The 26,984-nt window shown below is 40.9% G+C and overlaps 1 protein-coding gene across 1 annotated transcript in view; it reads right to left on the reverse strand.

Moving 5' to 3' along the window:
- LOC306746541 (inactive phospholipase D5) overlaps window positions 1-23,972 on the reverse strand; it is a gene marked incomplete at both ends in the record, with an annotated part of 49,637 nt that extends 25,665 nt beyond the window's left edge. Inside the window, one exon of the mRNA XM_079229467.1 lies at window positions 23,826-23,972. Coding sequence (XP_079085593.1) covers window positions 23,826-23,972 — 147 coding nt within the window. The remainder of the gene's footprint in view (window positions 1-23,825) is intronic.
- Window positions 23,973-26,984: the final 3,012 nt, after the last annotated feature.

Below are 26,984 nucleotides of genomic sequence, written 5' to 3' on the forward strand. Positions count from 1 at the left end.
ACAACAAGATGCCAGGAAGTTACTGCTCACAACTTGTATTTACTTCTTTCTTCCACCTGTTAACTTAAATTGACTTTAAATAAACACTTATCATTGTATTGTTGTGCTTTTTTTATCTGTAAATCTCAGATGTGATTAAAAAACATTCAATGGTCCAGACGGCCTTCTCCTTACAAGGCATACAAATGGATGATTGGATTATTATTATGGGCAAAAGGTTTTCTTCGGGACATTTTCTATGGATGCTCTGATGGTCAAAGGCTGATGTGTCATTACTCTTTCTCTATAAAGTCCTCTTAGGATTTGTTTGTGATAAATGTGAAAAACATGAAGAGTGTTACACCATGATTTACTTCTTTCCACTGTATCTGCCTCTACACAGCTACGAGCAATGAAAAGCTTTTTGCTAACAGAAACATCACCTGGCTTCATCCCCAAATCTGTCTTTTTCACTTTCAGTCTGAACACCACACACCATCATTGGAGCAAAGCAGGAACACCGTCCATCTTTAAGACAGGTGCACACACAGGAAAGGAGGGTACAACCTGGAATACTGAAGAGAAGAGACAATCCCATCCCTGTGATGGCACAAACCATCTCACATTATGAAGTGTGTCAGATAGTACATTGTATGAGTTTAAACTCAATGCAACAAAAATCCTAACATTTTCACTAATCCTTAGACAAAACCACACCATAATTGTTTCTGTTCTCTCTGCGGATGTTCTTGTTTCCAAGGTGCCTTATAATAATGCTAATAATCCCATTATGAATCTGTGTGAATGCAATCACATCTCAGCAGTACCTCTCTTCTTTAATCCCTCTCCTTTATACTGTTAATCAGTCGCAGCGAGCAGAGATGAACCTCGATACTGTGTGTTCTCTAACAAGGGGAATTGTGGTGCTTTCATGCGGTCGTTGAAGGTTGAATGTTTAAGGAAAGAGATCTTTTCTGCAGTATGTAATACAAACAAATGACTTCTGCAAATTAAATTTGTTATGCCAAACCCTAATTCTTAAACATGCATATTACGGATGCGTAAGCAAACAATTGCATTGTGTCATCATAAAGAATGTAAGTCCAATATTCACTATTGAAACTTGCATTAAAGCTCCGTAAAGCCGAGGGGAGCTTCAGAGTCATGGGATGAATCTCTTAAGGTTCATAACTATGATCGACCACATCCCATTATTGCATTATTTTCACATTGAACTAAATGAACAAACTATACTTTGAACCTGGCTTTATCCAATCTTCAGATTTCTGCTTTGGAAATGTATTTGCAAATTCGCACATATTTAAAATAAAACCGTATTTTTTCAGAAAACCTGTAATAGAAAAAACATGTCTTAATGTTATTAATCAACAGGAGAAGTTTCATTGTTAGTTAACATGTTCCACCTGTAGAATCAAAATGATTTATTATATAGCAATAAAGTTGTGAACGAGACCGCTAAACAATGAGCGGAAACTCGCTGAAACAGCTGCCTGCTGGGAAATGAAGAGTCGGCAGATAATTCTCTGTAGGATCGCCACAGCAACTCCTTTTTCATTACACTGAGTCATGTCCCTTGTTAATATAAAGATATTGATTAGAGCAGCTTTACTGTAATTACGCCTAAAATCCGTCAAATGTGGTATTTTACTAAAAGTAATCAGTCATTTAAATAAAATTAACTGCATATTCTTTTTATATCGTCACACTGATTCATGTGCTGTAGGTTTCCACACAAAACAAAGAAGCTCACACGGCTACAAACACACTCTAATTATATTCCTTGGTGTTGACACTGTTATATATCATCCAGGATACAATCATTCTGTGTCCCTTCATTTCATTTATGTGACAAATGACTGCTGGAATGTTGAAACTGTTTTGTCCCAACGTTCTTGTAAAACTGAGACTTATAAATAAAGTTGATCTAAATTGAATTGCTTCTGTGTCAATGACTGCACCTATTCCTCTGTTGAAACCGAAGGCGAGGCCATCCATCACTTCTCAAGGCAGTGTGGCGACGAGCGAGTCGGAGCTTGACGGTTCCCGCAGCTCCGATCTCCCCCAGATTTACTCTGACAGTCTCGCACCCTCGTACCTAAACTCATCAACTCCTGTTCAACTGGGAGCTGTGATCTCAATCTGGTCATTCCATCCCTCTACCTGCACCCTCCATCCCTTGGATGGCACTCTCGGTATAAGCCCATTGGAATGTTCGGATGCCTGCTGAAATTATGCATTACAGAGATTAATCCACTCTGTCAATGTTTCCACAAGGGAGGCTGGAATGCAGAAGCTTGTATAGCTTATGTGTGTAATTTGTGCAGGAAAACTCTCCGAAAACTGTCATTTTTGTTTTCAATTGCAGCAGCACACTGGTCGCAGCATATATCCTGGCTGACAGAGAGATAGTTGATGTCTGATTGTACGACAACAGGGACTTTGACTGATTGCATCCTCTGCCTCTGAATACTTGTGTGACCGAGCCAATCAGAACTGATTAATGGTTGCACAATGATGAGTGATTTAGAAACTCAGAGATGGCCTACTTACGGTTTACATTTATCTTCACGTAATTCACCTAATGTACTAATACTTGACTGACGATATGAAGAACATATACTGACATTCAGACACACTGAAGGCAACCACCCATGCATCATCTTCTGAAGGCCGGGCAGGTGCAGTCTGCCCCTCCCTCACCACTCTGTAACTTTCCCCTGACCTTTTTTCCCCGGTCCCTGCAATAACTTTACGGAGAAAGGCCAGTGTCCCTCTCTGAAGACGAACGGCAGCGCTGGCCTTGAAGCCGACCCGCAAGAGCTGAAACACACTCCCCGAAAACGCTGCCAGTGTTTGTGTGTGTGTGAGAGAGACAGGAAGGCAGACAGGTCGGATAGGGGAGGAGGGGCAGAAATCATGAGAGAGATTCATGAAAAGGGGATCAAAACATGACAAGATAAGCAATTTAAGGTCATCTCTCATAGGAGAAAAGACAGCACACATAGCGTGCATGTTGTTGTTCACATGAAAACCAGACTTCTATTGATTTTTAAATGCCGTGAAGACAGAATACCAGCCATGTGGGGTTGCAGTCCGTGTCAATGTATGCTATTTGTGACATTTAAAGACACGGCGACGGCATTTCAGCATTTAAACGTGTGTTTCTTCTTGTGCAAACGCGTGCTGTGGGGCTAAGAATAGCTAAGAACGTTTTGTGAGCGTTCTCCAGCAATGGGCCCCTTAGACTTTTCTACCTTTAAGCGCCTACAGTCGTTAAGGGAAAACAGAAAACTGAGACGTAAAAAAACACGTAGATGCTATTTATCAAAGCATCAACCTACCACTTTGGTCCAGAATGAAATGTCTTAGACCAGGGGTGTCAAACTCATTTTAGCTAAGGGGCCACACGCTGCCCATTTTGATCTTAAGTGGGCCGGACCAGTAAAATCACAGCATAGTAATGCATACATAATGACAATATTTCTCTATGTTTAAATCATTGGTGAAGGTTTTTGGATGATAAACCCTTTTTTAAGGTCTTTCTACAATAAACTAGAAACATAAAGACCAAAAATTGTGATATTAGCCCACTGTTTATGTGCCTGGGCTCTCCTGTGCAGATTCCCTTGCAGTTGAGCAATATGTTTAAAAAAGTCAGAGCTGCAATCAATTGTGACTGTGGCTCAATGGTTTGCATGTCCGTCTTACAATCAGAGGATCAGTGGGTTGAGTCCCAACTCGGTTAGTTTTTTTGTTTTTGTTTTTTTTGTCTTCAAATTTGTACAATTATCCCGCGGGCCGGACTGGACCCCCTGGTCGGCCGGATTCGGCCCGCGGGCCGTATGTTTGACACCCCTGTTTTAGACTCTGATTGTAAACCTTCTTCTTTCATCTATAAACATTGTAACCTTTATGCTTCTTTCGTAGTGAACTCTCTGTTACTGCATTAGGTCCAGTAACTTAAACTCTAACAAAGCAGACTGCTGCACTATTGTAGGCTATATGACAGACAGTGTGCTGTACTTTCTTTGGACTCTTCAACCTCTTCTCTTATTTTGTAACTTTTTTAATTGCTTTAAAGCTCAAATGATGGCACTTTGCCCTTGCTGCCTTTTTTTGTGGCAGAAGAGACCCATTGAGTCTGAGTGACCTTTACTTCGCCATGAATGTGTTGTACACTCGGATCAAAGCTGTCACAAGAAGTCCTTGTACCTTTGTTCCTACAGCACAGCTTGCTATGCACCAAGGACTTGAAGATCCTCTTTTATCTGCAGTCTTTTTCTCATTCTCGCGACTGCAGTGAAATCTTAAGAATTCCTGTTGTCCGTTGATAATTACAATTTTTCTCAATCACTTTGCCGCTTTTTCCCAGTGAAAAAGTGCTTAACACATGTGTCGTATAGATAATTATGGAGTATACACTTGTGTCTGACAGATTTTGAATGGATTATTTTGCATGTGATGGCTCGATGAAAAGAATGTTGTGAAGAGAATGACGGCGATCAATTTAATTTTGATCAACAAGCCATGTGGTTATTGGTTATTGTGCAGGCTGTAAACAATTACACTTCTTTGCACACACGCGTGTACTTTGCTTGAATAAATGAGAAATTAAAATCTGCTGAGAACAAAACACCAGCTGATCAGAGATTTGAACATATTGTCGTGAAAATAATAATCCTCATTCCAGAATTGAGCCAAAAATAATGAGAAAAAGCAATGTAATAAATTATAATTTCTTTTTTTTTTACAGCGGTTGCAACAGAATCTCAGCGGCTATCATTCGACCATCTACTCTCTCTCTCTCTCTCTCTCTCTCTCTCTCTCTCTCTCTCTCTCTCTCTCTCTCTTCCCCCTTTGCAAAGCAGCTGTTCCCATGGATCCCAGCTGGACTCTCAAAATCAATAAGTCAATTATAGTCCCTGCATTAAAATGACATGAGAGCCTTGCTGACCGTGATGAGACCTGAGCCCACCGCTAACTCGCCCAATCAACCCTCAGTCCGTTCAGTCAGCCTGGACCAGTCTTTAAGCTGGGAGCGCTTGGTTGCGTAAGACACACACACAACAGCACTGCGTGCATTATCCAAGCTTAAGAATGTCTTTGTCAGCTCTGACACTGTACGGATATAAATATATAGATATTTAAATGCAGTATTTTGTGGGTTGAAAACAGCGGAAAGACTTATCTTTCCTTGAATGCCATGTCAGCCATAAGAATGAGCAAAACTATGTCGGGAGTTGTCTTCTTTTGTCTCTTTCAGCATCAGTGGAGTTTAAATATATCCCAAGAGCGTCCGCTTTATTTTGTCTGCTTCTCTGTATGTGAAAGAGATGGAAATATATTATTTTTGATTGTAACATCACTTAACTGACCTGAACTCTTAAAGATACATTTTATTTTTCCCTGATTCCTAACAAACTGTAATTATGGGAAAAACATGATTAAACTTGCGATAACTGTTCTTTTTTGGCCACTTGGGTGCAGCAGAATTAGTTGTGAACACAACATCCACATATCATCACCTTAAATTGGCTAATTTGTTGCTTATTTACACTTCCAGCAGCTACGTAGTGACATTACCCTTCACTTGGAGTTGTGCTTCAGGCCATGGCGGGTATATCTACTCTCTCTTTTAGCTCTGTATTTGGTCTCTACCAATTCCTGAGGGAAATGTCTGTCTCCGAAGCTGCTCAATGCTTCACTGTGTTCATCAGCTCGTTGGTAACTGTCTCTGTCTGCTGTTTGATGCTGAGCAGGTTGAGTACAGTGTGTTTTTAGCGCTTAAAATACCTGAAAAGAGCTGTAAACACCTCAAAACAGCTGGAAACAGCTGCCTGCAGCCAGAATGAATCAAATGAACCAAAACAGTAACATTGTGGGCGGGACAGCTGAACAATGAAACTCACTATAAAGCTCTGCAAAACCAAAGGGGAGCTGTAGATTCAGGTGACATCGACCCCTTTCACAATGTCACATTGTTTGTTAATATCAAAATATCAATTATATCCACTTTAGTATTCAGCTATTCCAATGGTTTGTAGTTCTCTTCAGTAGAATTTAAATCGTACATCTATGTATGACTTGTTTTTCCTTAAGATGCTGATTTTTCTTGACATACTTCATTTATTGTCCATATTTTAGCAATTACTGGAGGTGCAATTGATGTTTATGATTTTACTCTGTATTTCATTGGCTGTTGCAGCCTGTGAGTTGAGTAGAAGATGTGCATTATATATTTGATTGTGCCAAATCTCTACTCAAATTCCATCATGGGGTTTGAGCAAAGTGCAAAGTTTCAATAGGTGGTTTTGTGTTGTATTGGATTGCACAGATAGTGTGTTAGTGGACTGTGCCAACCTATTTGCCACACACACACACACACACACACACACACACACACACACACACCCACACACACACACTCTTTATAATAAGAATGCCCGTGTAGCGATACACGAGATATGTGCTTTTTGTCGACGGCAGTACTCACGGCGTTCTCGTCTTACTAAAAAGCAGACGTTTTTGCAGACCCCTGCATTTTTCTCCACACTTCCGATGGCGTTTCCTGCCAGCGCTCTCTTCTGCGTATCCATAATCGCTAGTGTGTTCTATTGCCGTCGGTCACGTCACCGCCAACTACACTTCAGTGCTTGTGCATGTGTGTGTGACTCCATGTGTTTGTGGTGGAATCAGCAGGATGTTCAATTACACTGGCTCAGCTGGTGTGTATAGACAGAGAGGATGGTTTACAGCGTATACACACACACACACACACACACACTCACTCACTCACACTCATACACAGTCACGCATCATTTAAGAGCCAAACGTGTTTCATTAAAGCTCTGCCAGGAGAGCTACTTGGGCTTGATCCATTGACAAGCCACAGGCCTCGGCTAAATTACCGCGATGGCAAAGAAAGAGGGAGAAAGAGGGAGAGAGAGGGAGAGAGGGTGACTACCATAAATCGATTCAAATAAGTTATCCGTCTCCTCTTCTAATTCCACTGGATCTTTAATGGCCGAGTGAGGACATTGTCAGCAGCTTTAAAAACAGGACATGAGCCGACCAATGATCACAACAGTGTCTGCTTTAAGTGGATTTTGAAGGAACTGTTTAGATTGTAGAAGCTGATGAGAAAGATGTCTAGTGGACAAACACCCTGCGAACAGGTGCACTAACACATACACATGACAACAAGCACACACAAAACAACTCATTTTAACTTTAGCTTTAACTTGATTCAGGACCAGAACGCTCACTTTTTTCTGCATCAAAGTCAGAGTATTATTTTTTTTACAGCCAAATAAAGTGATCACCTAGAGGACAAAGAGAACTGCTCTCCAGAAGGGGCTTCGGCACATATCTGCAGTGCAGCTAAAACAAAGCTAAGCAACAACCCTTCACTGTGACCTTTTTCAGTGTCTTGAGGCCAATACAACTTTTCACATTGCAGAACTTTGTGAAATATAGTAGGTTGTCTTTGTCTTCTGTGCTTGTGTGTGTGTGTGTGTGTGTGTGTGTGTGTGTGTGTATGTGTGTGTGTTTCTTACATAAATTCAAACCCTGCAGACTGTATACTAGTCTCCCATAGTTATGTGCACTACAGTTTTAAAGCCTTGAGTTAATACAATCGATCGCTGAAAGAAACATTTTTCTTGACCTGAAAACACACTGTGGAAGGGTCAGTGCTGTGAGATGAAAACACAGGCAGTGTGTGTGTGTGTGTGTGTGTGTGTGTGTGTGTGTGTGTGTGTGTGTGTGTGTGTGTGTGTGTGTGTGAGTGTGTGTGTGTGTGTGTGTGTGTGTGTGTGTGTGTGTGTGTGTGTGTGTGCGTTTAGCTTGGCTGTCGGGATGACAACGTTCGGTCAGTCCCTCCCTTTGGTCCAGACTCAAATATCTCATCAATTATTGGATGGATTGCCATGAAATTCTGAACACACATTAACGTTCCCCTCGGGACGGATTGTGATGACTTTGCTGATCCCTCAACCTCTGTGAAGTACAGCCTAACCTGCTAGCATGGCGGTGGACTCTTAGTCTTGCTAATCTGTTGTTAGCATGAACTATGCATCTCCTGAGGAGGCGGTTGGCACTTTGTTATTTTGGAATAGTCTGTTCTGTTAGACATGCATACAGTTTCACTGGAGTGGAGTGAATGACTGGAATGTGATCGTGTGCATGGACCTCTGTCAGCCTTCTTTCCCTCATCCAGGCACCAGAGATGCTGACGCTCACAGTAATGAGCTGGCACTTTGAAGTGTAGTGGCAGAGTTGACACCAGGACAGGGAGAGAACTTTAAACTCACACAGCCTAGAGTTCTCTGCACTGATAATACATAATACTGCCACAAGAAACTTTACCTCCTGCAAATCATTCTGCTGAGTCTCATCCAGACGTGGCCATTAAAAAGTGTGAGTTCATTTTTTTACGGAATGTTAAATGGCTCTGCCGCTGGGAGACAAAGACACTGTACGTTTTTTTTTTTTATTATTCAGAAATGATCTGTTCAGGGAAGATGGCTGTGGTGGAACAACCATTAGAAAATACAACTTTAGTGTAAGACTACTCATGTAAAAAAAAATACTCAACAATGCTTTTTAGTTACATTCGAACACAGTGGAAAAGGCTCAGGTGTATAATTACTAATTGAAAGTATGGCTCAATTCCATTCAGGTGGCACATTAAGCCAATATGTAACACGCCAAATGTGCTGCAGTATATAAATAAATCAGTCTAAAAATATGAACATTTAAAGTGATTTTGATGATCTAAAGCTTGCAAAGAAACTGGTAACTTATGTTGTAGTAGAAGTATAAAGTAGCATAACATGAATGGCATTTGAATGCAACAGAGCCATTGTTAATTATGTGTTCGGTCAAAATGTCTGCTGTGTAAAAGATCTAAATAATTTAATCTCTAATGCCACTGTTTTCATGAACCATTGCTTTCAAGATAACAACACTTTCTTTTGACAAATGTATAATCTCTCTGCATGTTGCATCTCCATAATTCGAGTGAAATAACTGTAGCTGTTAACTGCACAGTGACAGCAGCTTAAAGAGCAATCATGAGAAAGATGAGCTCTTGCTCTTTAGCAGTACAAAGCACGGAACTATCAGGGACATGCATGCGGCTGAAGGGCCTGAAAGCACACAGAGTATCAGGGACAAACATGCACTCCGAGTGGCTGTGAAAAAATATACCTCTAGTTTCACAACAATGCCATCTGTCACATAGACAACGGCTATACAACTGTCAAATTATACTGATGTATTATTATCGTGGTGCAATGTAAACTGGCTCACCCTTGTCTCAAAACTATCAAGTTAAATCCATATTAGCGTAAACATTTAAGACGTGTGTGTGTGTAATACATCATGCTCTGAAAAAAGTAATCAAGTGTTTGCATCCCTGATGAGCGCCGAAAAACAATCAACATCCTCTCCTTTCCTCTCCCCCTACGCGTCTGATGTAATGAAGAACCATTAATAATTAATGCTTTGATAAATCAGACAGTACGTTCTCTGCTAAGATCTTGTAATGTTCTGAGAGGTGTTATTTGTTTTGAACCCTTGTTAGCACAGGATGACGGATAATGTGTCTGCCCAAGGGCAGAATCGGGGATTTCAGGAAGAGAGAGAGAGAGAGAGAGAGAGAGAGAGAGAGAGGGAGAGAGAGAGAGAGAGCGAGAGAGTGTGTGTGTGTGTGTGGGTCCAACAGTAGTGAGCAGGGCGGAGCTGCTGGCTCCAGAAATTATGTCAAGGCATTTGTTTTTTACCCACACAGGCATATTTAATCACACACACACACACACACACACACACACACACACACACACACACACACACACACACACACACACACACACACACACACACACACACACACACTGGCATCCATTGTTAATGTGGTAGATAGAAAGGACTGTTGCTGCAGCTTCTCTGTTTATTGTCATGGGATGTAAAAAAAAAAGGAGAAGAGCAAGGTTTTGTTTCCAGGGCTTCTTGAGAGAAAAAAAATGCTCCCCTGGCTTTGAAGTTTCGGACCTAAATATCATCTGTGTGAGATCTTGAGTGACACTGGACTGAATTCTGCCTCTTTCATCATCTCTGAGGACATTTTGAATGACGTTTTGATCCAAAAGGGCCACCGTCACTCACTTTGAAACTGTAAATCAGCTCCTGCTGGTAGAAGGAGGCTCCTATAAATTGATTAAATAGCACGTTACCCATGAGCCACATCAACCATTGCACTGCAGTGTATAAGATATAATGTTTACTGAACAACAGGGGGGTGTTATTGGTGGAAGAGCGTATACACTAGAGGACCAGTGCAATATATTCAATACACGGGACAATCTTAGCCATGTTGTTGTAGTCGCCTCAACCAAACCACACAGTAGTTTCAATTACAACAATAGAGTTCTTAGACAGCAGCTATTTTGACTTGTCATAGGAAATGCACATGTGTAATTAATATAATTAATATGATTGCGTTATGTTTCTTCACTTCCAGGGCCCTGGCATTGTGTGCAATCGGTCTCCGTCTTTGCTGACTGAAACATGAAAGACAACCATCGTTAATGTTACAAGAGCATCTCCTGTTACCAGTCAAACTGTCTCCAGTGTAAAAGGTCTCTTAATTAAAATGGTTGCAAGATCAAAAACATTGTCATCCGAAATTGAAATCCAAGGTCAATGTCAACATTTTGCTTCAAAAGTCTTGTCTTTAGTTTTGGATTTGATCGCTTGCAATGGTTGATGTAATCGACATGCAGCATTTAACAACTTTTTAAAAATGTTTTCTTCAAATTCATGCAGACTTATCAGTTGAAATATTTGTCAGTTTGAGCTCAGAAAGAGAGGCAAAAAAGAATCACAAAAATGTCATTTCAATGGGTGAACAGAGTTCAGCTTGTCCAAGGATGTTCTAATATTCCTTGTCAATAGGTCGCCTCTGACTACACAACAAACTGCCTCACACTGCTGAGACGTTGCTACCAGAAAATCAAACTCTCAGCAGCTCTCAGAGTGACAGCCAAGACAGCGCAGACCACCCGTCTATGCGTCGACTGCATAGCGCATTTTTTTCCTTTCCTCAGCCTTGACTCCCAGCAGAGCCCGAATGATAATGTGAAGCATTCTTCCACAGCAGCAACGCTGAGAGGCAGCCAAGTTTCTGACACACTCAGCACAGAGGGAGCGGTCTGAGCGCTGTGCTTCAGTGACAGCATCAGCAAGACTTTATACGAGAATCAGTCTACAGAGCAGATTTAGACAATATATATTTTCATTTGTGTCATGCATTTTGACAAGTGTGTTACGATCACACATTCACAGAGATAACAGGTATCGACAGTATGCCCCCATAATGCATTAGAGACAGCGTTCAACTAAAGACAGCAATACAAGTGCACTTAGGGAGCACTCATAAGGTGTCAAAAGCAAATTAATTAGCAAATGACAATAAAGGTGATTTTCTTTGAATAAATCCTTCCCTGGAATATCAGGGCCTTGACTTAAGGTAATGATGGTAAAACGTGTATGTTGCCTCTACAGCTGAATGTGAATTCTTAACTGGAGGCATCTGCACCTCGTTCCTTATACACAGTTGAAATATGTTTCTATTTATTTGTCTATATACGTATTTTCCATCACAAGGGTGCAGTCGGCTCTGCCACTTGTTGTTTCTCATTGAGAGCAGCAGGAAGTAAAACACCACCAGTGTGTCTGCGGACAACACTCACAGAGCCAGGCTGCATCTGTCCCACTGGTTTCTTGACAAACATGCAGGGAGCCAGTGGTTTTCGTTGCCATGGATACTATTTCAGGTGTTTTGGGCTCCACAGTCTGCTGGCGCTTTGCACCATGGTCTGATGGGCTTCTGGGTCGGTTTGTGTGTGTGTGTGTGTGTGTGTGTGTGTGTGTGTGTGTGTGTGTGTGTGTGTGTGTGTGTGTGTGTGTGTGTGTGTGTGTGTGCATGCGCAACGACGTGAGAGTGTGTAGCCAGCATATTGATGCTGCTTGAGCTCTTATTTTCTCTGCCACCTCTCCTCTCCTCTTCTCTCCACTCCCCTCCCTTCCTCGTTTCCTCTCCTCTTCTCAGTGTTTCCTTACCTCTTCTTTCCTTTCTTTCTCTCCTCTCCTGTTTTCTCCTCTCTTCCCCTCGTTTCCTCTCCTCTTCTCTTCTCAGTGTTTCCTTACCTCTTCTTTCCTTTCTTTCTCTCCTCTCCTGTTCTCTCCTCTCTTCCCCTCGTTTCCTCTCCTCTTCTCTCCTCTCTTCCCCTCGTTTCCTCTCCCCTTCTGTTCTCTCCTCTCTTCCCCTTGTTTCCTCTCCTCCTCTCTTCTCTCCTCTCTTCCCCTCGTTTCCTCTCCACTTCTTTTCTCAGTGTTTCCTTGCCTCTTCTTTCCTTTCCTCCTCTCCTCTCCTGTTTTCTCCTCTATTCCCCTCATTTCCTCTCCTCCTCTCTTCTCTCCTCTATTCCCCTCGTTTCCTCTCCTCCTCTCTTCTCTCCTCTCTTCCCCTCGTTTCCTCTCTTCTCTTCCCAGTGTTTCCTCTCCTCTTTTCCATGGAGTAACAACACCAGATTTAAATCTATCTGCCCCTCTCATTCTCTATTTAACCTCCCTATTTGTCATCTCTCTCCATTAATACTTCAGCTGTTCTCTCTCCCTTCCTCCTCACTGACAGACAGTCAGAGTGTAGGTCAGACTTGGCCGGCCTCAGCAGCCCACATGTAAAGACGGTGCTTTGTATGCATTCAGGCATTGATGGGAGTAGAAGACAGAGAGAGACAGAAGGCGTAACGTTGAAGGGAAAACTTCGCTGTAAAAGTCTGGGGATGATGTAAAGCTGTCCAAGATGATTTTATGGCACACGCTGGATAACATGACAGTGAAACACTATTACAGTCAGACCCTGGTCAGATCGCTTTGTCTTCCTTCAGCCTTCTTTGATTTGTTGTTATGATGAAACTCCTGTATTCAGTTAAAGGGATATCTCGCTTTTTGGGGAATTGTGTTAATATTAATATTATGAACGTAGTTCAGTCAGGCATGCTGACTTGAAAGACAAACCTTGGGTAGTTTTATGACTTTTTGTACTGGAGGGTTGATATTGAAAAAACTTGATATTTGCAAACACAGTAACGTAAATACTTATGGAAACCATGCGTTATGGTATGAATCTCTTATTCATCCTGATCGAGACATCTACAGTTGGAAAAGAAACTTGTTCGTGCTCTCTAGTGGAAAAAATATATAAAACATTGTTTCTTAATGAACTCAAACATATTCTAGCACTTCTGTACTGCAGTTTCTTGTTAATCCTAGAAATTCAGTTTCCACACTACTACATATGCAGTAAGCGAATAATGGTTGATTTATTGTCTCAGCTCTAAATAGTTTTCACAAACTAAATACTAAATATGTATGGGATCAAATCTTTCCATCACTAAATATAGCTGCACCCAAAAAGAAAAACCAGATTGTATCTACCACTAAAAGTCTACTTGCTCTGCCCAGCAACAGCTTCCACTTCTGTGACACGAAGACAGTGTTGCTTCAAGGTTGGTTGTTTTTATCAGTGTCTTCATCAGGCGTACAACACTGCAAACTTTGATAGCTGCTTCATTAAATATTAACAAAACCAAGCCAGGATCAGCACCTTCTTCTAGATTTACTGCAGTAAGCGACTCACATACACATATGAAGATACGCTGTCCCATCATGTAAACATCAGTGGAACAGACACAATATGAATCTGATTCTTGGAAACAAGAACTCCACAAACACAACTGTCACACACACACACACACCACCTGAGTGTGAAGCACTCTGCCAAAGAACATTCACACCACCTGACACTTCCTGGGATAAACGTTATCACTTTCTCATCGACAGCACAATGTTGAGAGGATCGTTCTCAGATATATATATATATATATAGATATACATATATATATATATATCTATATATATAGATATATATCTATATATGTATATCTATATATATATATATATATATATATATACATATATATATATATATATATATATATATATATATATATGTATATATATATCTATATATGTATATCTATATATATATATATATATATAGATATACATATATATATATATATATATATATATATATATATATATATGTATATATATATCTATATATATATATATATATATATATATATATATATATATATATATATATATATATATATATATATATATATATATATAGATATTAAACAAATGCACAGTAAGGAGACCTTACCTTCATGGTGCATCCATCGGTCGCTAGTCCACTCTAAAACACATGTGCTCTTCTGGTGTGTGATGAGAGAAATCTAGAGATAAAGTGAGTGAGTGTGTGTGTGTGTGTGTGTGTGTGTGTGTGTGTGTGTGTGTGTGTGTGTGTGTGTGTGTGTGTGTGTGTGTGTGTGTGTGTGAGAGAGAGAGAGAGAGAGAGAGAGAGCTATAAAATCTCTGTCGCTTGCCCTGGAGTCTCAGGGGAGAGGAGTCGGTCCTTCTCCCTCTCTGTCGCACAAATGTATGGCTCGTAAATGCACGTGTGTGTGTGTGTGTGTGTGTGTGTGTGTGTGTGTGTGTGTAAGGGAAAGTGCTGCTCCGCCTGCCTGTTCTATGAATGAAAACTCTAACACAGAAGGACACACCTAAATCCTCACACGATGCCTATCTGCCTTTATCCCTCCGTCCTCGAGTCACTTTTACCATCATCTCCTCTCCTCTCTATGCTTCCTGTCCTCCCTCCTCCCTGTCTCACTTTCCTCCTCTCCTCTCGTCTCACCGTATCGTGTTTATCCACCTACTTCTAACTCTGCCTCCCTCCCTCTCTCTCCCCACCATCTCCCTCTAATAGAAAGCTCACATTTCTCTGTTCTCCCATATAGACACAGAGGGAGGGAGGGAGGAGAGAATAAATACTAGATGGTCCGGCTCTCCTCTGTTTTTCACCGTCCCCTCACACAACTGTGCTTGATAGTGAGCCACCCTTGTGCTGCTCATGTAACTAAAACACAATTATACAAAGATGTTTAATTAGCAGTGAACCACTTGCAAACATTCTTACTTTTATAAACTGCTACAAATTTAGGTTTGCTTTCTGCTGGATCACATATGATGCAGCAAGATGTCATTACTGCACACACACACACACACACACACACACACACACACACACACACACACACACACACACACACACACACACACACACACACACACACACACACACTAATGCATCCTATATCTTATATTAAACAGTCCTCGTGAAGTTCTTGGAGGTTAACTTCACATCTTTTTAAAGTAGGTAAAGGAAGCACATTAAGATGCAGTGCAGCTCCTGTTGCGAGTAGAGATAGTAAATCTTAAAATCAGTCTCTGCCCTGCAGCTGTGTACTGACAAAGAAGGGCCAACAGAGGGTGCTGTTACACTTCACAGGTCAGAAGGAATAAAGGAAATACTTTATTGTTCCCAAGGGGGAATTCATCTCCACATCTCTGCATATCAGACAACAATACAACAGCATAACACCAACAGCACACGATTACATACTAGTAAACAGTAAAAGTATAACTTTGTTAGCGTAAAATCAGTCAAACAGCAATTGTAAGAACTGTTAAACCTTATTAACGTTAATACTCCGTAGTAAGTGCACAATGGAGCAGATAATTATACAGACTAGATATACAGTGTTTTATTGTCTTTGTGGAGCTTTACTGCATTGGCAAAAAAAACTAGAAAACATAAACTTTATTACTGTAACTCACACTTTCACAACATTCCCAAATCACTTGCAAAGGTTCCAAAGGATGATCTTTAGTTAAAGTTACAGATTGTTTTGATTGCCCGTGAGTGGAGCTGCTCATCTGAATCATGGGCTACTCTTCTTGTTCATGTCAACAGTATGGCACAAGAAGATGGCGATTAAAAATCATCCACTTATATTATCCTAACTCTTATACTATAACTAACTCCATGTAAATCATCCCGGAATGTAAAGAGATTGATTCACAAGCATAAATCTAAGAAGCTTTAATCTCATGCGTGTCTAATCTATAATATATATCTGCATGGCTCCTTTAGACCTCTCAGGGATCTACAGAATACAAGACGTGCATTAAATCAATGTAGCCCATCACTATAGCTGATTCATTTCTACCTGCTGTGACTGCCTCTGAGCTCTGAAACGTCTCTCTGTGTGTGTCTCTGTGCTCCACATCAGAGCAGCATTCATCCCCGAGGGAACACTGGGTCGTTACAGTAAGAAAGAACTGACTATAAATACAATACAACACAGTTAAGAAACAAGAACATTGCCATGCACACTTCTAAGCAGGAGCGTTATCTGTGGCTCATATCATATGATGATACTCTGGTGTAGGATGTGTCAGTTTCTCGGGTGGTGTTTGTATCTGTCACAGGCGTTAGTGATGCAGCACTCATCTCTGCCGTCCATCGGAAGAAGTTGGAGAGCATTCCTAATTGTGTCGCTCTGCAGAATTGTGACTTTCCTGCTGACTTGGCAATGCTCACAACACGGGGCAAGGGAGACTGTGGTCGGCCCTGGTTTATAATGACAGCTTCAGATATTAGCAGTAGCTTTCCTTATCCTGGGGAGAGAGGCTGGGCTTCATGGAGGTGTCAAGCTGCCGCCACCTTCTGGTCAGTGAGGCAGCATACTGATATGTGTTTAACCCTTCCTGCTGTACTTTCTTTCTGTTCATCTGCCACGTGTTTAGCAGCTACGCAGCCTCTGTCATTTCACCAACAAACAACATCAGCTGCTCGATGTTGTGATGTTGCAGAACATCTATCTGCACCAGATGGTGGTTTGTTAGAGGAAATACACTGGTGGCCACACTGGTCAGACATATTGTGGCAAATAAATCCTAATCCCCGCGGACAGGAAGTGATCTTGCATCAGTCGAACTCCCCACGCAGATGTTGAAGAGAGAGACTCTGCAATAAAGGCATTAAGTGATGCACTCTGGCGCTCATTCACTTCATTAAGAACGCCTGAGAGTGCAGCGAGCTTCCCATATTCTATAAGCGGTGAATTGTTCGCCTATGAAATTCAATACAGCACATTGCAACAAATCAAGAAGTTGAATATAAAAAATGTCTATTTAAAGTCTGTTGTGTGCTCAATGCTGCAAGTGCTCAAAGATCCAGAGAGCTTCTTTATGAGACATGAAGAGACTGTACCGCACAGATGTTTATCCAAGGTTTAAATCCTTCTGACACGTCGGTGACATGTGGATTTCACAGATCAGTGAGCCCCCCCATAATCACACTCATATAACACTTTTCCAACTAAAATAACTTCTCTTTGAGTCTAATGAGTTTCAGCTAATTGCGTAATTAATTCACCTCATGAAAAAGCATGGGCATGGCTTCCAGTAGAGTCTCACCATTAATCTGCCTCAGTGCGTGTGTGTGTGCGTGTGTGTGTGTGTGTGTGTGTGTGTGTGTGTGTGTGTGTGTGTGTGTGTGTGTGTGTGTGTGCAAAGAGAGTGTGAGAGTGAAATAAAGAGCGAGAGAGGTAACATGTTTGGAGTCTGAGACGCCACACAGTAAAGAAAAAAAAAGCTGCCAATTAAAGTAAATGAGATGAGAGAGATTTAAAGCTCCCATATGGTAGAACTGACAGCCAGCATACTTCAAACCCTTTTGTCCTGTGGAGACATTCAATTAGCTGGTGTTGAAACGGATGGTGTTCATTATCGTGGTACTGTACGTTTAACACACACCTGCACACTCAGATGTGTTCACAGACACACACAGAAACCTTTTAGACAATAGCTCCCTCTACTGTTCTAAATGGTACTAACACAATCACTGTACAGTAATACAGTAATCTTTCATAAAGCATCTGTGGATAACGTGATTAACAAGAACATGTTCCAACTAAACACACAGGAGATGACGTTTAATCTAAAGCCGCTCAGTTTACTTGAGGTCACCATAGAGACAAATAGCATGCTATACCCTCACATGTCTGTGTACTTTGTCGTAAACAATACTTTAGTACTGGTTTAACATCATTATACTTGAGCATTTTGATATCATGTTATTTTACTCCAAATATTGCGCTTTTTACTCCACCACATTTATCTGAATGCTGTAGCTGTTAGTTGCTTTACAGATAAAGATTTAATAAATATTGTATCTACTCAACAGCTGTTTAATACAAAACAGAAGAAGCTATTCATTTTAACACCTCTGTTTAACGTTTATGTCTATACAACTACATCTACAATTATATATATATAAATACCCATATATACATACAAGGAAATATTAAAGTATAAAAGTATTATCAATGAAATATGTACCATATATATATATATACATATTTCGATTTGGATAATACGATTATACTTTTTTTTCAGTAATTCTGAAAGCATGACTCTCATTGATGTTGCTAGTTTGTAACCGTATGTCCGTGTGCCATATTCTCTTACAGTGTCAGTTTGTACAAACACTTCTTCACTGCAGAGGGATTTATGCCCAAACTGATTTCAGCAAAAGAAACAATAAAACACAGTCATCAATTATGTCTCATTATGACGACTGAAAGAGCAGAATGAATGGTTATAATGTTGATCCATGTCATGGATTTCCGTGATTTGGTTCAGCAGTGAATCTTAATTTGGTCGAACAGCTGCAGCATCAAAACATTTTCATCAGCAAACAGATGGGAGGGAGGAAAACTTTAATTAAAAACCAGAAGCTTGGGCACAATGTTAAATTGCTGCTGAAGTAAAGTGAAGCTGAACTTGAGCCAAGCTGTCAAACAGGGAGCCAAACACCTCGAGCATCGATTTAATTGGTCCCCGCTCTCAAACACTCTACCTTTTTTGTCTGATTATAAAATCTGAATCACGGCAGCGACATATCCCTCTCACAGAAATGTAACTCTCTCATTGTCTCCAAAATGACCTTCATAACTTGGACATCCTAGTACGTGAAAGTTTGGCTAACTTTAATCAGCCGCTGCAGGCAATGACGAGTGTCCTCTCAGTCATTCCACTGGCTGTCTGCCATCTACCACACAGAGAATATCCTGTCTAACATGTATGAGAGAAACAGCCTTAATTAACCAATCACACTGACAGTGATGTCTTCTTTTTTTATTGTCGCCAAGCAAACGATGACAGTGGGACGTCTTAGTGAGAAATCAAAGCCGTCTAACGGCGTAGTGAGGAAGCTGCTGTTGAGAGCAGCTACAGCACAGAGCTCAAGCGTTTCCTCCTGAAAAGCTGTCTGATCAAACTCACCAATTAAAAATGAAAGGAGCACAAAACTGAAAACATGTCCATCTTTATCTGAAACATCAGGTATGTGATGTATAACATGCATAGCGAGGACTATTTCTTCACTGGAGTTTAGTTTAATGTTGTGTTCTGTATCCGGATGATCCAGTTCTGTTTCAGAATTGTTGCAGGTTTTTTTTAATGTAAAAACTGTAATCATTACAAATTAAATATATCTAAACTATGGTCTTCTGACATTTTATTAATCTTGCTGACATGAATCTTGAGAACCTTGTGCCATTAGATAATTATTTCTTGCAATTTAATCAGATTCATTGAAGGGTAGTTCACCACCTCCTCTAGTTTATAGTTTTTTAACTTTATACAATGGTATCTTTTGGTAACTCTGGATACTACGGCCATGTTTCAAATCGATGGACAAAACTGTTTAAGGAAAATATAGAATGTTATTATGATTGGATTAGCCAAAAGCAGATGTGTCCGTGTGGTTATTTGATTCATAAAAAATGTCCAGAATATTTAATGAATTGCTATATTTGTTGGTATAGTGCATCATATAATTACTTGTTGAAATGCCCTGCAGATAATTTTGTAAATTGGGTAAACCAATTTTATTGTATTTTTTGTTTTCATTCTCCAAATCTAAACTGTATTCTTTGTATGTGTGATTGCTCACTTCCCAAATGGATTCCATAGATCCTTCATTGGCCATATAAACTTTTATTTAATACTTAATGTAGCGTCAGGAAGATGGATAAAGCTTATCAACAGGGTATTTGTCAAGCTTTCCAAGGCATATAATCAATACTTCTAATTGATACACTGGCCTTTTTGTTTCAATTTGAGAAATTGAAACAAATGTCCTGAACTCTTCCCAATCGTCACCATCGTGATCATCACTCTCTCACAGCATGAAAGTGACGAAAACCTCTCGGACCACTTTGGAATCCAGGAGAGAACCGGACCTGACTCCACACATCAGCACATGTCACCATGAAATGGAAAATACAATCAGTGTGAGAAGCCAGCTCTACTCGGAGCTGCCAACCTTTAAAGGTCCCCTGGGAGATTTCACGGTCTTTGATGCCGACTGGAAGCTGCATGCCTCGTCCACTCTGAGTCCATGTTAAGAGCATACAGTCAACACACCTTTGATCCAGTAATTGGCTCATTAGAAAGCTGAAATGGTAATTTACCTCAAATGCAATGTGCATTAGAAACCAAGCATGTGCAATGTAGGCTAACATCCATACAGCCATAAACCAAAGACTCCTAATAGTATAACATCCACTTAGATGCACTTAACATAGTTTTAGAAGAAGAGCAACCGCAGTCAGCATAGGTTAATGTAACAGGAAGGCCAGAGGCTAATAACTTCATCAGCTGGCGCACTGCTGTCTGTCACAACAATCTGATTACACAGTCACTTTGTCGGGACTCGCCTCCCTTTTGGGGACAAGGTGTAGGTCCCATAACATAAATCACAACATTTTAGGGTGAAGTCTTGGTTTAAGGTAAGGTAAATCTGCAGGATATTAATTTAAGTCAATGTAACATCCCCAAAAGTTATGAAAACATGACTTGTGTGTGTGTGTGTAGGTTTGCAGCAATTCATCATCCTAGTTTGTTATGCAGACAGGCTCTGAAAGCAGCTCTCTGGACATGGCACTATTCCCTTCCAACATCAAATATTCAACACACACCTTTTCCATTCTTTCCCCATCATCTTAAATGTCTACAGAAGCCCTGTGTAGAATGCTGATATTGTTTACCTGCAAGAAAATTGGAAAAAATTGCAATATTTCACAAAGAAATAATAGGCAGTGCTGTGGAGTGTAAAGTGAAAAAACAGCTTGTTCCTCCAGCAATAACAGAAGATCTCTGTCCTGATCTCTGTTCTGATCCTGTCCTTATCCTTCTAGACCAGGGGTGTCAAACTCATTTTAGTTAAGGGGCCACATACTGCCCATTTTGATGGGACAGACCAGTAAAATCATAGCATAATAACGCATACATAACGACAACATTTCTCTATGTTTAAATCATTGGTGGAGGTTTTTGGATGATAAACCCTTTTTGAAGGTCTGTCTACAATAAACTAGAAACATAAAGACCAAAGATTCTGACATTAGCCCACTGGTTATCTGCCTGGGCTCTCCTCTGCAGATTCCCTCGCTTTGTGACGCCTTTGTGACGCCACTTTAATGACGTGATCCATTTTTAACGATTTGCAACACAATGCTTCGCGGTGAAAAATACAGTGAAATGTCCAAAAATGTTATCCTCCATTAGCCTATCCGTCACAGTATTCCTCGTTAAGCTCATTTTTTCTTTTTCTTTCTGTAATTTAAACAGTTTTCCGGCGGGTCGTATGTTTGACATCCCTGTTCTAGACCTTTTTGCTGCCTTTGACACAGTGAACCACCAGATCCTTATTCCCTCCCTTTAGGACCTGGGTATCTGAGGCACTGAGCTCTCCCACTTCTCACCCTACCTCAACGACCACACTTACCGGGTAACTCGGAGAGGATCTGTGTCTGAGTCTTGTCCTCTCACATCTGGGGTCCCTCAAGGCTCCGTCCTGGGTCCTCTCCTCTTCTCTCTGTACACAAACTCTCTCGGCTCGGTCATTCGCTCGCATGGTTTTTCCTACCATTGCTACGCCGATGACACCCAACTGATCCTCTGGTTTCCCCAATCGGAAACACAGGTAGCAGCACGAACCTCTGGCTGTCTGACTGACATCTCTCAGTGGATGTCTGCACACGCTCCCTGACTGCCAACAATACCACAACAACACGATCCAGTAGGTATACACTGTACAACATCAGGAGAATACGTCCTCTTCTCACTCAGAAGGTGGCACAGGTTCTCATCCAGGCTATGATCATCTCGCGCCTTGACTACTGTAACTCCCTCCTGGCAGGTCTACCTGCTAGTGCCATACAATCTCTGCAGCTCATCCAGAATGCAGCAGCTCGACTGGTCTTTAACCTCCCCAAATTCACCCACACTACTGTGCTCCTCCGCGCCCTTCACTGGTTACCGGTGGTCACCCGCATCCGCTTCAAAACATTGGTACTTGCGTACCGTGCTACGAACAGATCGGGTCCTATCTACATCCAGGACATGGTAAAACCGTACAGCCCGGCTCGTTCGCTCCACTCGGCTTCTGCCAATCGGCTTGTAGCTCCGTCACTGCGAGCTAAACACTCAACAAAGGCTGATTGACTGTTTGCTGTCCTGGCTCCTCAGTGGTGGAATGAGCTCCCCATTGACATCAGGACAGCAGAAAGTCTTTACATCTTCCGCCGCAAACTAAAAACACTTATTTTTTGACTATACCTTGAATTAAGAAAGTAGCACCATATAGCACTCTGGTAGCACTTTGAAACACTTTCTTTTTGTACTTTTTTGATTCTTGTTGTTCTGAGTTTGTATTCATGGTTGAATGCACTTATTGTAAGTCGCTTTGGATAAAAGCGTCAGCTAAATGTAATGTAATGTAATCTCCAACAACATGTCAAATTTAGCAGCGGTTTACAGACAACAAATATACTCCATGGTATGCCAACATTCTTATGAGCACACAATTAGGGCTGCAACTGATTATTTTCTTTATTGATTAATTAATTGAGCAATTGTAAAAAAGTGAATGTATTTAAGAAGAAGAATTCAAATTCCCCAGAGCTCACAGTGATAAATTCAAATGTCTTTTTTTGTCCAACCAACATGCCAAAACCAAAGATATTTAAGTCACAATGAAAACAATTGCATCTCCTGCAATTTTTCTAAAACTAATCCAGTCAACAGAACCAACTTCCTCTCAGATTTTCACTGTGATGTTCTGAATGCCTTAATAAAGAAAAATGCATGGATCCATGTTTTGATTACACCAACTTAACCTCTGGGGTCTCCAACTTCTTTTCCTCTGTGACCTAATGTGACAAAGGGAAAGTGGCGGAGACCTATAGCACCAAGTTGTACATTGACAATAGCAGACATCATCTCTGACTTATTGTTCTGGTCCTAATATAACATTTTAGCCACCACCGTGCTTGTCTCTATTAAAATCTCACCAAAGGTGCAGTTCTTCTTGACTTTCGTTGTACGAGCCACTAAACAAAGCCTCTGTTTCTGCGTTGGCCTTCTTTGTCAGTTGGGTTGTCTTTGAATTTGAATGGATAGAAATTTAAACTGGCTAATAAAGTGGCTTTGTGTTATAAAATGTATGTACATGTTTTAACAAGCCACTCAGTAACGGGTAGCAAGCTGCTGGTGATCTACTTACTGCTCTTAGTCAAATGGAGTGGGCTTTTTCAGTTCCTATTGCACTACCCTTTAATCAAAGGATTTATTATTTTGTCACTAACAATGAAGTATTTATTGTATATATTTATATATGTATGCCCAACATTTTAGCTCCCTGACTTTTGTCTCGTCCTCTCAGCCTCATTCCATCTGTTCCTCAGACCACAGCTCCAGTATTCAGAACTTACATATTCCATTTTGTCCTTCCTGCGAAGCCAGACGCCGGCTGAGTATTCCCGCTGCTGCACTGCCGTTATAATGGAACTTGCTGGAATCCCAATAGCTGGCATCCCTGACCCATGACCCCTCATGTCCATGGTCCCTTGTAGCTCCATAATGCTAGATCGATGGTCTCTCAGTCTCGGCAAAAAGAATCAATGAACTTGTTGATCTCCTGTAGAGCTGAAGAAAACTCTGTTGTTTTCTGACAGGAGGTTGAGGTTATGGTTAAGGTATCCTAAAAAATATCATAACTCTTTCAGTATCAGCCTCCTCAACTCTTCTTTTTTTCAAAGAAATGATAAGATCTGAGTTTGAAGCATTACATTCCTCGCTGTGATCATATCTCTGTGTTCATGAAGCAGGAGCATCCCTTGTCTTCACCACTATTGGCAAATGTCCACAGACTGATAGGAAATCCTCTTCCAAAGTGGCTCCAGAAAGCATGCAGAGATACCAGTCAGGGATGGACTGGGTTTAGTAGAGCACCAACCAGTTAGGCTCAGCTCTCAGCACACCGGGGACTCCGACGACTCTGATCAGGACTCCCACTGATCCCGGCATCCCCGGTGTGGGAGTGTATATGTTGCGAGGAAGAGGAGGAGAGACGAGAAGGGAGGGGTTCTAGAAACACAGAGGAAGAGGTGAAAGAGAGAGGGGATGGAGAGAGTTATGGTGATGCAGATGCAGAGCCAATTCCTCTCTTATGGCAACTCTTCTTTCTTTCAGATACTTCTGATCAGATCTCCTCATCCCTCTATATGTCGCCAACTCTCTCTCTCTCTCTCTCTCTTTCACAGTCTGTTGCTACCTGCATGCACAGTCTTGTTCTCTCTTTCTTTCCACCACTTCCAACTGAACATTGTGTTTTTCTTTTCCTGATTCTGATGTGTTGCTTTTCTCTTTTGGCCCTGTTGACCGGGTTCTATCCCTGGATACAAGCACCGCTGACCACACACACACACATACACACACACACACACACACACACACACACACACGCACACACGCACACATGCACACACACTTGGCACATTACAGCAGAGTGGTGCAGTGAGGCTGCAGTAGCGCTCTTCTCTTAGTTTGACTTGCCAGAAAAGCAACAGAGCTTAAAAACTTTAATTGGCTTATAGCTGGCATTTGGGCAAAGCCATACATGCTTTGCACTAACACACACACACACACACACACACACACACACACACACACACACACACACACAATATCTAAATGTTGACAATATTAGTGGCAAACAGCCAGCGTACTTTAACTCGAGCTTGAAATGGAAACCATTATAATTGCAAGATTTGACTCTCAGCTGCTGCTGTTGAGATACTTACAGCCAACGATAGAATATCAAGATAATCTGCTTATTATACGAAAAATATAACTGGTGTGACAATTACATCAAAAATATATCAAAGGAAAATATAATGACATCTGGGATAAGCACTCAAATTTAAATAATTCAGGGTGCTGTCAACATTTCTGTTTATTTTCTGGTTGCGTCTCTATTCACCTGAATGGAGCTAGACCTCCATCCACCAGTCAAAGCTACCATTATTACAATCTGCTGCTGCTATACTGTATGTAAAAAGAACGTTTACTCTTTTTTCCTGACAAAGAATAAGGTTACAGCTTAAACACTGAAATATCAGATATATGTAAACAGCATATAGTTTACATTCAGTAATGCTCTTTAGTTTTCTGATGATCTGATGATAGGAATGATCGTATTAAGGATTAGCATCCTACAGCATGATCTGCCCATACAAATGATCCCGGACTGCAGTTTACATAAAGTCTGAACGAAACAAATCTGTGTGTAATAGATCAATTTCTGCACAGCTAATACAAGTTGACCTTCTATCCTATTATCTCAGAGGACTAGAAAAACGACCACATGCGGGAGATCATATTTCCTATAGTTTTAATAATTTGTCCGTTCAACAGGACAATTAATCCATATTACAATTACTATAGTGCCCCTTCTCATTTTTTCAAGAAGCTGAATTTTTTTTGGTGGCTCAATATTCCTTCCCAACAATGCCGAGTCATGCACATTCATGAGGAAGCTCACAAACAATCACTGCCCTTCCACAAAGTCCCTCTCATTCAGTCCAATCCCACGTCTCGCTGCTGGCTGAGTGCACTGTATCAGCAGCCATTACAGGAAACGCTCGCTGAATACTGAGCAGTGAGGGTCATGAGAGAACTTAGCTGAGAACGAGCCAACTCCATAAACATTGAGCCACGCTAAAAGGCTTCTAGATTTAAGACGTAGAAATGCATCACATCCGCTGGCAGGTTCTAAATGAGTCTCTAAATTGATGAAATGCTTTCATTTCCCTGTATTGATATTGAAGCAGAACTAAATATTTCCACAAATTCTCATTAACAGGCTCAACCAGCACCAAGACAATACACACAGAGATGCACTACGCCACCAACACTTCTAACACCCAACACAATGTTGAAGCTGCAGCTCTCCTGAGGCCGGGTGCAGGTTATGAAACTATAACTCAGTGCTTTTGACACAAGGCGGATGCCGGGGGGCAATTTGTTACACATTCACATATTAAAAACAATCAATAAAAGTTTCCTCCCAACATATGAGTTTCTTTTTACAGGATGCCTAATTTCCTCTTTGAAACAAGTGAGCTTCTGGCACTCGTTTTGCCAGAGGCTGGCAGTTATAACAGATTACAGAATCAAGTCCAGGTATGTACTGTAAAAAAAAAAAAAGATCAAATATTTTATCACAGTTATCTTTGTCTACTAGGAAGCAATCTGCTCTCAACTCTTAAGAAAGCTTGTGACACCCAATATGAGGAACATATCAACTGGAAGTGATCAATCAATATACCTTCAGTACAAGTATTTACAGCTCATACTCCAGATGAAGCTGCTGAAGTGATAGAATATATGCTTATTAGTGAGACTCAAAGTTGCGGATTAAACCCATTTGCTTCTTCAATTTTCAATAAATTCTCAGGTAAAAGAGTATCTTTTGACGACTGCTTTCCTGCCTACAGAGGGAATTAAAATACATGAGATGTGCCCAGCACTGATTATGAAGTATATAGTATTCCTCAACATGTACTGCAAAACAGATTACTGCCTTTGTA

This window comes from Taurulus bubalis, assembly GCF_910589615.1.
Source record: "Taurulus bubalis genome assembly, chromosome: 14".
In the NCBI taxonomy this organism is placed as follows: domain Eukaryota; kingdom Metazoa; phylum Chordata; class Actinopteri; order Perciformes; family Cottidae; genus Taurulus; species Taurulus bubalis.